Source organism: Corapipo altera, unplaced genomic scaffold, assembly GCF_003945725.1.
Source record: "Corapipo altera isolate COAL_440 unplaced genomic scaffold, ASM394572v1 70, whole genome shotgun sequence".
Classification (NCBI taxonomy): Eukaryota; Metazoa; Chordata; class Aves; order Passeriformes; family Pipridae; genus Corapipo; species Corapipo altera.
In genome coordinates this window covers 437450-449184 of record NW_020884911.1, presented here as the reverse complement: position 1 = coordinate 449184, position 11735 = coordinate 437450, and the positions used below count along the sequence as shown (strand labels likewise).

The 11735-nt window shown below is 49.9% G+C and overlaps 2 protein-coding genes across 7 annotated transcripts in view; one reads left to right on the top strand and one right to left on the bottom strand.

Moving 5' to 3' along the window:
* The window catches only part of KIZ (kizuna centrosomal protein), a 101520-nt gene extending 91019 nt beyond the window's left edge, over positions 1-10501 (bottom strand). For both annotated transcript variants that reach the window (XM_027654009.1, XM_027654010.1), the window contains exon 1: positions 10397-10501. The gene's annotated coding sequence lies outside the window, so the exon portion shown is untranslated. The remainder of the gene's footprint in view (positions 1-10396) is intronic.
* Positions 10502-10539: 38 nt separating this feature from the next.
* Positions 10540-11735, top strand: part of RALGAPA2 (Ral GTPase activating protein catalytic alpha subunit 2) — a 96752-nt gene continuing 95556 nt past the window's right edge. For all 5 annotated transcript variants that reach the window (XR_003529445.1, XM_027653995.1, XM_027653996.1 and 2 more), the window contains exon 1: positions 10540-10759. Coding sequence is in view for 4 of the 5 variants with exons in the window: in XM_027653995.1 (XP_027509796.1) it covers positions 10654-10759 (106 nt within the window). In the remaining variant the exon portion in view is untranslated. The remainder of the gene's footprint in view (positions 10760-11735) is intronic.

Sequence of the window (11735 nt, the reverse complement as noted above, 5' to 3'; positions counted from 1 at the left end):
AAATTATTTCAAACCAACCCTCAGGCCGTGTGTAAGGCTAGGACCTGACAGACTCAAACCTCAGGTTTATTTTTTCCCCAGAGATTCTCCCCCCACATTTTCTACTTCTGTGATGCTGCAATGATGGATGAAGCTTAAACACCCCCAGCTCCTCTCTGAAGATCTTCTGGCATCTGATTCTTCACTGGATTTAAGCACAGTCCCTCTTACTGAGCAGACAGATATGTTTGAGCATGGACTATCCCTAAAATTGGGTGGGTGTGTATAAAAGAGCACATTTGGTGAAGACAAATAAATACCATCAATAATTCGTAACTAGGATCAAAACACTGCAACTCCCATTTCCTTCTGTCCCCTCCAGCAGGGCTCACTCCCACACCTGCTGCAGTCCAAGGGAAGTTCTGCCTCCATCCTGGGGGAACCTGGATCAGGAAAGAACTAATGAAAGCACTTCCCTTGCACTGCCTGTGAGCCAGCAATGAGCTGTTCCTTACAACAGTTCCCCCCTCCTGATGCCGTGCTGCCATTGCCAGGGCACAGGGACCCAGTCAGACCTTGCTAAGAAACCCCTGGCACATTTTTAGATACTTATATATATTCATTCCTAGTGACCAGCTGAAACAAAGACATTTATTTTGACCATAGACAGTTTACCTCTGAGATGCATCCCAAGGCTCTTCTGACCTTGGTTCCCTTACTCTGTTTCCAAACACATAAATCCTGCACAATTTAGAAGTATGGGTTTATTGCCTTTAATGTATATATTTATTAAGGCAGCAACAACAATCACAGCCACTGCTCCCCTTTCCTTGCTCTACCCCCTCACTTAGCAACCAGTCTGAGTGCTGCCAGCATTACTCTAGGCTTGCCAAGGAAACTATTCCTCTTCCTCAAATTTAATCTCCTAGCAGAGTTTCATTTGTATTTGGTGCTGTTTGGGTGTCATGAAAACCCTCCTTGCCCAGCTGAGGACAAGGTGTGCTGCCATCTCCTGCTCCCGCTCCGCAGATCTCAGCTGGGAGTGGCTGGGGCTCCACCTCCATCCCACGCTCTGCTGAGGACCACTGACCTGGAAGCATGTGTGCAAAAAATAACATCTTTGCAGATTTTATCCACTGGTATCTCAAAAGAGACTTCTCAGAGGAGAAAGGAGTTTTTCTCTCTCTAACACTGAGGACAAATCCATGCAGTGGAAGCTGGAGCTCCCTGCAGAGGGAGCAGGCTCTCCATTCCATCACAGCCAGGGATGGGAGTGGGAATCCTGCCTTTCAGATAAGCCCATGGCATCTACCATCCAACTTATCTGCAGACCCTTTCCAGCTCTGTCAGGGCAGCTTGCTCTTTGCATGGGAATTAAACAGAATTCCCGACTCCCGGCTCCCGTACTCAGCACCACTAGCATGGAGCACGCCTGCAGACGTGCCCTGTGACACACAAAACTGGGAAAGGACTTCCCCACACGGCTAAACTCTTCTAGAATATTGGCCAAGCAGTGCTGGAAACAAGAGCATCGGGCCAAGGGACTTGGGGGGGTCAGACTGTCTCGTTGCCTCTCCAAGGGTATCCTGCTCCAGCACATGCAAGAAAGGAGGAGGCTCCCTGAAGACAGGTAGTTATTTCACCTCTCACACCCCTGGGCACCAGGAGCTGGTCAGAATTACAGGGACCTCCTGCCACCCAGAGGATTCAGGAGGGGTTCACCTGTATCCTGCTCTCCAGAGCTCACGGTGCTTTGCTTCCAGGAAAAGACAAGGCCGTGCCAGCAGCACCACCACTGATGCCAAGCGGGTGCCAAAAGGATTTATACCTCTTCAGCTGCCACAGAGAAGGAAACAGCCCTGTAAGGTGAGCCCAGCACACGCCTCACGTGGGAGCACTCGCAGCCAGAGCCACAGAGGGAGCAGCTGGCACAGGGGGCACATGGGCACGTGTCAGGACCCGCTTTTAAACACTAAAGCAACTCCTCCAGAGGCTCCTGAGTAGCTCTGGAGGGCCTTCTCCCATCAGTCCAGACTTACCTGCTGCTCTGCGGTGCTTTAGGACCCTTCAAAGCAGCATGACCTGCCCGTGCAGGGGGTATGTCCAAATTCCTGGGGTCACTGCAGTGCTCGGCAGGTCTGGGGGTCCCCCTGAGCCCCAGGACACACCAGGAGGGACACAGGGTTTGTACCAAGCCTGAGGTTCAAGTAGGAGTGCACACAAGAGGAGGAGGAGGCACTCACCACTCCCCAGTCCTGAGCTTTACCCCCTCTGCCTCCTCTCTGGATAACATGGAATGCTGGCAAAGCCAGTGCAGGGCAGGGGGGAAATGCAGCCTCTTCCCCTCAAGTACAGCTCTCCCTACACTAGGTGCAGCTGGGCAGTATATGCTAATAATTTGTCAAACACTGAGCTGGAATTGTGGATAAGAATCATGCTTTTTGTACAGAAAATTGAAAATGAAATAGTGCCTACAACTGCAGCCATTACACAGCACATTATCTTGAAGGGCTTTGGTGTAATTTAGATAAAACACCATATCTCTGATTTCAGAAATGTCAACATCATTCTAAACGTACATGTGCTTCTCCACTGGTTTTCTGTGAAGATTTACAACTCCACGAGCCTCTCTCTCTCATTCTCTCCATTTTCTTTTTAAATTGGCAAATGAGTATTCCATCTTTCAAAATTTCAGGTGTATTTTTATATGTGGGAAAAGTGCATGTTCAGAGATGCCCCTAATGGCTCCATTATGGATCTCATCAGCTGTGACACACTTCCCAAAATAAAATCTATGCCTTTGGATGAAACAGAAAAAAATTAATACCTGAGCAAGGATGAAATGTTTCATTTCCCTCCTTCGCCCCTGATGTTCATGTCGCACTTCATCCCTAGTGCTCTGTACTTTTTTCTTCAAACCCCTCTTCAAAGAGGAAAACCCCCAAACTGCAGTACAGAAAATTCCAGTTAAGCATGTCAAAGCCCGTTTTTTGGTGGTCAGATGCTGGCCCAGGTTGTCTGGAGAGGCTAAACAGTCTCCATCCTCGGACATATTCCAAAGCCAACCAGGCACAGTGCTGAGCTCCCTGCTCTGGGCATCCTGAGCAGAGACCAGAGCAGGTGATCTCCAGAGGTACCTGCCAACATCACCCACTGTGTGATGCTAATTCCTGTTTCATTGCTAATTCATAGGAAAATGGGTACAATTAGCATGAATTTTATCCATGTTTTGCCATCTCCAACCTCTGATCAGGTTCCAGGAGTGTCCTAGACTCCCTGCTAATTGTCCTCCTGTGGTTTCACACTGTTCTCCAGGGAGGGGTCAAAACCAGGGTGATGGCACAAAATACCCGAGGGATGTTGCCTCCTGCAAATGCTGGGGAGCCGGGAGTGAGGAAGGATCAGGCACAGGGGCTGCTGTGGCTGCTGGACTTCCAGCAGGGCCGGCTGTGCCTCTGTTTGCTTGTACCTGCATCAGCAGCTGGACAAAAGGAACGGGGTTTTTCCCCTCTCATTTAATTCTGCACAGGCTCCTTCCCTGCCCCGGGAGCTGGAGCACATGCCCACAGCCCAGGCTCTGTGCAGGCAGGTCGTGGCAGCCATTCATCCTGATTTCAATGCCCTGGGAGGGCAGAAGGGTGCAGGTCCACACCATTTGGCTGTTTGCTGTCATGAGCAAAGAGGCAGTGACACACCCACGCTCACCCGAGTACCTGGGACTGTCTGCCACTCTCAGCAGTGTGCTACACAGGCAAATAAAGAGGCTTCTAATTAGATTAAGACTGACCATAAATGCATAGTGAATTACCATTCTTCTTTTTCACAAAGCCGAATACTTTGTGAGACAAATGCCACGGCAATCTGAGCCTTCAGCCTGGCCTTCAGCAACTCCCCACACTCAGCCCTGGCATTTCCCACTTCCCACGTGCCCTGGACAGCTCTGGGCACCAGCACCTCCACCCACCACTCCTGCACACACACAGGGAACCAACCCAGGGAATGTTCATAGGGATGCGAGTCTGCAGCTGCAATTTACAAGTTCATTAACAGTGTCACTGCAAAGATCAGTTTTTTAATTGGAGCGCTAATTAGCAATGAATTCTCATTATTTTTCATTGAAATCCCAAAGCAGCTTTAGCACATTCTCTTTGTTCTCCTGAAAATGGGGAAGTGGAGAAGCTTGGAGAGATAAAGACACAGCTGATGATATACTGGGGGGTTGTTTTCCCCTCCAGCCGTTCCTCCGGTTTAGTTCATTTCACAGCAATTTCCATTATTATTTACGATTTGAAGAAATAAATATTTCCACAAAGAAATAACTATTTCCGTGAAGAAACACTAACTCTGAAAAGCCTCAGAGCACTGGCCTGGCTCATTACAGTGAGGATTTGAATGTGGCAGTGCGAAGTGGCAGAATGGAATCCCTGCATCCTCTTGGAACTGGTGTTTTGGTTTCCCCTCACTGAAATCTGGCAATTGCTCTCCAGCTGAGAGACACCCTGACAAACGGACCCTGGGCAAATGGACTTGGCACGGGGAAAGAGGAGTTCGGCTGTTGGACCATGCTGGTGTCTGCTCCAAACCCAGAAATGTTTCAGGCTTTTGGCAAATCCTGGGATTTCTTTTTTCCAGGGGGATGGATAATCATCACATTGTTTCCACGGTCCTTCTACAAATTATTTTGATAATAAAGGACCTCCTGTGACATTAAGTACATTTTAATTACAACATTGTCTGTAATGCATATATCTAATTGCAAATAATTATTTTATCATATTTTGTCTGTAGGCCTGTTAGATGCATCAGATATTATCTTCTGACTCAGTGGTACAGGTTAATTAAAATTTCTCTTTTAATATCGTTTCAAAGCTAACCACATAATTTCATCTGAACACCAGCTGTGCTGGTAAAAATTATTTTTTATAATTTTTTTGTCATGCTTGTCCATGGAGGAAAACCCGAGCCATTTCTGCAGGCTGTAATTACTGCACTGCTTTCTGCAGTCCTTCATTTGCAAAGGAAGAAAAGAAGGAAGAATGTGTGTAACATCAGTGGCCAGGGGTGGCTTTGTGTGTTCCTGGTTCATTTTGAAGGGGTTTTTGTTCTCCTTCTGGTGTACAAAAGCATTTGAGATCTTCTCTTCAGAAGGAGAATTGAAGGTATCACACAGCCTGGTTTGTCAGAATGAACTGCACTGGGGTTAAGACAATCTGAGTGGTCATCCTTGATGTTAACAAAGCCCAGTTTAAGGGCGATCCCAGCCAGCTCCTTCCTTCCTCATCTGTTGTTCCTTCCAGCGATAAAGAGCGAGGACAAGGCGAGAGAAAAACGAAAATATGAACAAAATGTTGAGTCAAAAAAAGAGAGTTTAGGTTAAATATATGGCAATATAAACCCAAGAAAGCCGAGAGAGGACAGGAGGAGAACAGAGACTTATTTCAGGTGGGAGAACACTTCGCCTATAACTTGCAGGAACAAATGACCCTGACTGCACCCTCTGTGCACCATTTCTTAGGACCAGAGGTGTTTCTGTAAGCCTGTCACCAGCTCGCTGCTGTTTCAGACCCTGCATGCTCCGCCTGTGCGTTCAGAGCCAGCTCCAGGGCCGGCAGAGGGGCGAGGGCCGGCAGGGACAGGGTTAAGGCGTGTCCCCAAGGAGGGGAGCAGAGACTCTGGAGCTCCACCAGGCCAGGCCAGAGGTGAGCGCTGCCAGGAGGAAATTGCTGCAGCTCCACCGAGATCATGAGCGACCTTTCCTCTTGGAGAGGGGTGAAGTAAACAACACTTATCTCGGATTTAGTGCAGTTGAGACAAGCAGCACTTTATCTCTGTTCCGCGGCACACGGAGCAGGGAGGCAGAGGGATGATTTTCCTGCTTTTATGGTGTAAGCAATCTCTGCTTTCTTAGCCTGCTCTCAAGTTGAGCCGTAACACCTCCTCATGGAAAGATCTTGGCCAGGGCAGCAGGTTACGGGCTTGCACAACGTGCCATAAACCTCCTCACGCAGTTCAGCCTTTCGCAAGTGTAGTCTGAGCTCTCCTTGGTGGGTTGATATTTTTACTCCATGAAATTTCCACATCCTCCATACCGTTTCCTTTCAGAAGGTACCATGGGACATGCAATCCCTGATCTTTCTATTTTGGATTTTTTTTCCATCCATAGACATAAATGTCCCTCTACACACAGTTTCAGATTCCAGCAGAAGGAAATCTGATGGGGCTTTTTTTGACAGTGCATTTCTTGTGTCTATCATTTTTACTACATGAATGATACCTGGAATACCTTATATGCTGCAATGGTTAGAAATTTTCCATCAGGTTCTTCCTAAATAGCCCAGTACTCAGAAGATCTATTCCCCTTTACTGCCAGAGTGAGAACTTCTGGAAGCCCAGCTCCCAAATCCAGCTGTGCTTAGGGACACATGCCTCAGGTGTGGGTTATTTCAGCACTGTCATCCACAGTCTGCCATCCTGCAGTCCCCTGAGACCTGTGTCCCATCTGCTTTTCCTGAAGTCAATATTCAACTCCTACAAGTAAGTATTAAGTAAGTGACTCCTGCTAAATAATTAACTGTTTCTGGGAAGCTGTTGGGCTGGGGGGTGCTCAGCTGAGCAGCCAGCACGTGTCTTCAGGAGACACACAGACACTGTGCCCCTTTGGACTGCTCTTCCCCACCCCTGGATAAGCTGGATAACTGGTCACAGCCCCTCTGAAGGCTGAGACACTCCACAGTCCATGAGCACCCTTCAGGTGCTGGATGGGAGTCCTCAGGGGAGACCCTCAGTGAGCATTAAATGGATGAGGCACCTCTGCTTCCATAAACTCAGCAGAACTCCAAACCTTTGCAGAAGTTGATCTGTGGAAAGCAGTTTGAAGGATCCAGACTTAGGAAAAGACTGGCATACAGCAGGAATTCAGTACCAATTGTATGGTTTTGAGTTAGAAGCAGCGCTTTGCAGGAGCAGGGATCCATGCCTGTGTGCCCTATAGGAAAATAAAACTATCAAACTCAGAGCCCAGCGGGAAAAGTCTTTTCCACACGTCATATCAGGGCAGAGCCTTGTTTCCCTAGGCTGGCACAGCACCAAAGCCCTGCCAAGCACCTGCACCTAAGCCAGGAAGCATCAAGTGAGCTGATATTCCAATGCAGCAGTAAGGAGCTCGTGTGCCTTAATGCACGTGTTGGACCAAGGATATGCAAGGGGACACAAAAACCAACTTTCTAAGTACAGTTTGAAGCATTTGGTTTGAAGGACAAAAAGTCAGTACCGGCATCCTACCCTAAGGAAATCATTCTCTCACCTGCAGGTTATTTAGGAGGCAAGTCTCCTGTATTTACTTTTCCCCTGCCCTTTTTCCTGGGCTCAGTATAAAGTGTTACATTGACACAAGTAAGCGGAGAAGTTCCGTAATTTAACCTGTGCCATTAAAATTTCAGGCTCCACGGGAAAAGCAACCCTGCCTGTTCATCAGGTCCAGTGAAATTCGTGTGGCCGGTGTCACCTTTCCACAAACTCTGCAGCAAGAGGCACCTCCCCACCCCTGCCAGGCCTTGCTGAAGGCAGGTAAGGAAACAGGATCATCTCTGCCAGCATGACCCCATTCCTTACTCCCTGAAGGACCAGGCTGCTTCCCAGAGGGAGGAAGGAAAGGCCTGAGCCATGCAGTTCAGGGATAGCGTGCAAACACGGATTAATAATTCAGGCTATTCTATTTTGGACCGGGAATGTGCTGCCCCTCACCTGCACTGCTGAAGGCAATGGGTGCCCGAAATAGAAACTCCTCCAAGAGCAGAGGGAGCCCAGCCACGAGGGCTGTGCCAGAGGCACTGCAGGGACAGCCTTTGCAAGGTCAGCACTTTCCCTTCTGTCAGCGGAGTCTTGGCTGTGCCAAGACTGCCCAGAAACCTCCCCCGGGCTGATGGGATGCTGGGCCTCCTCCAGTGCAGCCAGCAGCAGCAGGGGCTGCCCACCACGTTATCCAAGCAGACAGCCAGGCAGGCTCCTGCACAGGGAGTGATTTTCCTAAGGAATACCCAATCCATGCACTGCTGTGCCTGTGCTGGTACAGTCAGCTCGCTCAGCACATCCCACTGTGCTGTGACCTTTAACAATGCAGTTCTGCCACAAGTCCTCCTAAGAGACTGCTTTATATAGCCTTTACCTCAGATCCTGAGAGCTCAGTGACCCAATCTCTTTCAAGAAATTATTCCACCTCAAGCACTGACTTTCGGAAACGCATCATCTGACTTTCTGGGAAATTGCAAATGTTATATTGTTAGAAAACACAAGTCACAGGATTTTACAAGTGCACAGGCTTAGATCACTGGTGCAGGTTTACTGGCATTTCTGGTTTGTGTTTTGCTACATCAGCTCCCGAGTGAATAATTTGAAAAGTTATGTTTGAAAAGTTATATGTTTGAACTGATAAATTCTAGGCCAGTTACATATAAATCTGAGTTCCTACAGGTACATAATAATTTGGATATATTTGCCTACTTAAAACTCCGAGGAGATACCATTCCATGGCTTTGCACCTTGCTGCTAAGCTGACTGGTTACTTCCAGCTGGGTATCACAACCCGCTGGCTCCCCAGTGCCAGCCCTCAAGGCTCCAGAGAGGAACATCCTGCCCCACAGGGAATTACCTCTCACCACCTACAGCAGCACTTTCTCACCTTGCAGCTCATGGGCACACGAGAACTGAGATAAATAACCTTAATTCCGTGGTGAAAGCACAAATCAATAACCTCCAACCACTCCTCTTATGCCAATGTTAAACGATGCTGATTCCCATTTCCCAGAACCTAACAGGGAGAGCAAGGACTCTTCTAGAGCACCACGATTCCAGCCATGGAATCCTTATTCTGTGGAGCTTTCCACAAGGAGAATTTCTGGCAACCTTTAAAGCACCAAGTGACCAAAGCTGTGCAGTTTGGTGCTCAGCACCACAACGCTCCCCTACTTATCACAGAAGTTATCAGACACCCGAGCAGCTGCATAACCACGATTCCTTCATCTGTAGTGGTTCCTTTTTTAACAAAGCAGAAAAAGACAAAAACATGGAACAATCAGAAACTGCCAGAAGAGACAAACTGAAAGTCACTGGTTTCGTAAATCAATTAAAATAAAAGGGAAGGAAAAAAAAAAAAAAAGAAAGAAGAAACAAGAGGAAGCCAAGATTTTAGCCATGTGCTTCCTCAGCCAACCGCACAAATTGATTCGTGGCAGTGGAAGGTGAAATCTGGACCGGCCCAATTCGCTCCTCTCAGGAAGCTGCAGATGCTCAAATTGCAACACATGACCCAAAGTTTCAGACAATTGCAGCAGATTCATAACTCTTCTAGAATGAGACATTGTGTAATGGTGTGATGGGAAGAATATGCAATAGGAATTACTGTAAGCCTGGAATGGGCTCCAAGACAAGGGATGATGGGGCAGCAGTGAATTTTCTGTGCCTGACTCCAAGGCCGTGTGCTCCACCTGTTTTGTGCATGAAAAAGAATTATTTTTTTATTTTTCTTTTTAAATGCTGTGCATTAGCACTATCCATCTTCCTGACTGCAGGAAGTGAATTCTCCGGAGCAGCGGGAATACCACAAGGTTTGGTGACAGGGCCAGCCTTTGCTAGGACTGTCCCTTCTCCAGTGGGACATGTTTAGGGCTTGTTGACCTGTTGCTTTGGTGACCCCAGGCCTTTGCAGCAGAAATGGTCCCTGAGAGGGCTCAGAGGAAGTGAGATGTGGCAGTGATGTATTTTCTGCTCCTAACAATAGTATTTCTTGGGACATTTTATTATTCTACAATGATTCAGGGCTGAAAAATAATTTCTACATGACGTGCAAACTGATTCTTGAATAATTTTGTTAAAGACTAAGAAGCATACATGCAAGTTATTTCTCTGACACACACTGTTTTCTTTTTTAGGACCACAGAACCTGCCTTGGAGCTTATTAAAATTTACTTTTTTTTTTTTTTTTTTTTTTTTTTAAACAGGAATTTAACTGAGAGGATCTAAAGACCTTTAAGTGAAACACTGCTGGCTCCTAATTCTGGGGTGGATCATGCTTTTGTTGTATAACTATGAACTCTCTGTGTCACAGGAATAAGGGCAGTAAATATTTACATATTTATAGTGCAAGTAGTTATTCAAAAGCTGAGGGTTTTCCTATGGAGAGCTGGATTGGATGAAGAAATCCAACGCGAAGAAATCGTCCCCTGTGAGGGTGGCGAGGCCCTGGCCCAGGTTGCCCAGAGAAGCTGTGGCTGCCCCGGGATCCCTGGAAGTGTCCCAGGCCAGGTTGGACGGGGCTTGGAGCAACCTGGGCTGGTGGAAGGGGCGTGGCACTGGAAGGGCTTTAAGGTCCCTCCGACCCCAGCCAGCCTGGGGACTGCAGGATAAAGGAAACCGAGCGTACCTAAGGCGGCAGGTCCGTGCGGCGGCTCGGTCCCGCAGGCACAGCGGACATTCCCCGCGGGAGCGCGGGTGGCAGCGCCGGTGACGTCAGCGCCACGCGGGGTGACGTCAGCGGCGCGGGGCTCCCAGCGCCCCGCGCGGCGGAGAGCGGGGAGGGGGGGGAGCGGCGCGTGCGGGGAGCGCCCGGGCGGCAGCGCTCCCGCCATCCATCCCCTGGATCCCCCGCGTCCCCCCGTCCTTCTGGCCGGCCCCGCCGCGATGTTCTCCAGGAAGGGCCACGCCGACGTCAGGAAATCCACGCAGAAGGCGCTGGACCCGAAGCGGGACGTGCTGACCCGGCTGAAGCATCTCCGCGCGCTGCTGGGTGAGTGCGGCGGCCGGGAGGGGACCCCCCGCGCCCTCATTCCTCCTCCTCCGGGCGCTCCTCGCCCTCCCAGCGCTGCCCGGGTGAGTGTTTTCCCCCGGGACAGCGGTGAAACGGGGGCATAACCCCCCCCCTTCGCTGCCCTGGTCCCCCCAGGCTCCCGTGCAGCCCCGAGGGCTCCCCGGGCTGTCGCTGCCGGGGGGCAGCGCTGGGTGTCCTTTCCAGAGGCGTGGGAGAAAGTTGCGGGTGTGTTTCTCTGCTCCTGCCTTTGGGAATTCGCGTTTCCCGGTGTCCAAGCGCTCCTGGTGCAGCCTTGTGGTGTGGGTAGTAAATAGTAGGTAAATGTATTTCCCGCGGGGTTCTTCGGGAGATCTCTTCTGCTTTTGTCAGCAGCGTTAATTTGGGGCTTTTTATTGTGGTGGTTTTTGTTGTTTTTTTTTTGTTTGTTTTGTTTTAACTTTAAAGGAGGCCACGGTATGGCGCTTTGTGATGCTTTTCTGCGCGTGTGGCAAGGTTGAACCTCGCTAATGTCGCCTTGCAGGTGAAGCCTTTCCCCTCGCAGCTCTGCACGTTGAAAGGAGCCGATGAGTTTCAGCTGTTGCTTGTCGGAGGGAGCTGATGCGCTTCAGCTGTGAGGTGCATGCAGTTCGGCGGGGTTGGACTGGGCACAGCTGGGGCCGTGCGGGGGCACAGGTGCTCCCTCAGCCCCCTGCCCGGGGCGTGCCCTGCGCAACCTCGCCAGGGCTGGGCTCGGAGCGAAAACCTTGTGTCCGGTGTCCCGCCGGCAGGAGAAAACACACAAAAGAAGCTTTTTAGCGTGCTGCGGCAAGGCGAGGAGGCTCTGTGGTCAGGGCGAGGGACGGTCCCGAGCGAGCAGAGAGCGGTGCTCGCCTTGCCCTTGATGGCGCGGAGCGATCGCCCTGAGGGGACGTGAGGGGGGCAGTGGCCGTTGGGCTCGTGAGGGGGGCAGTGGCCG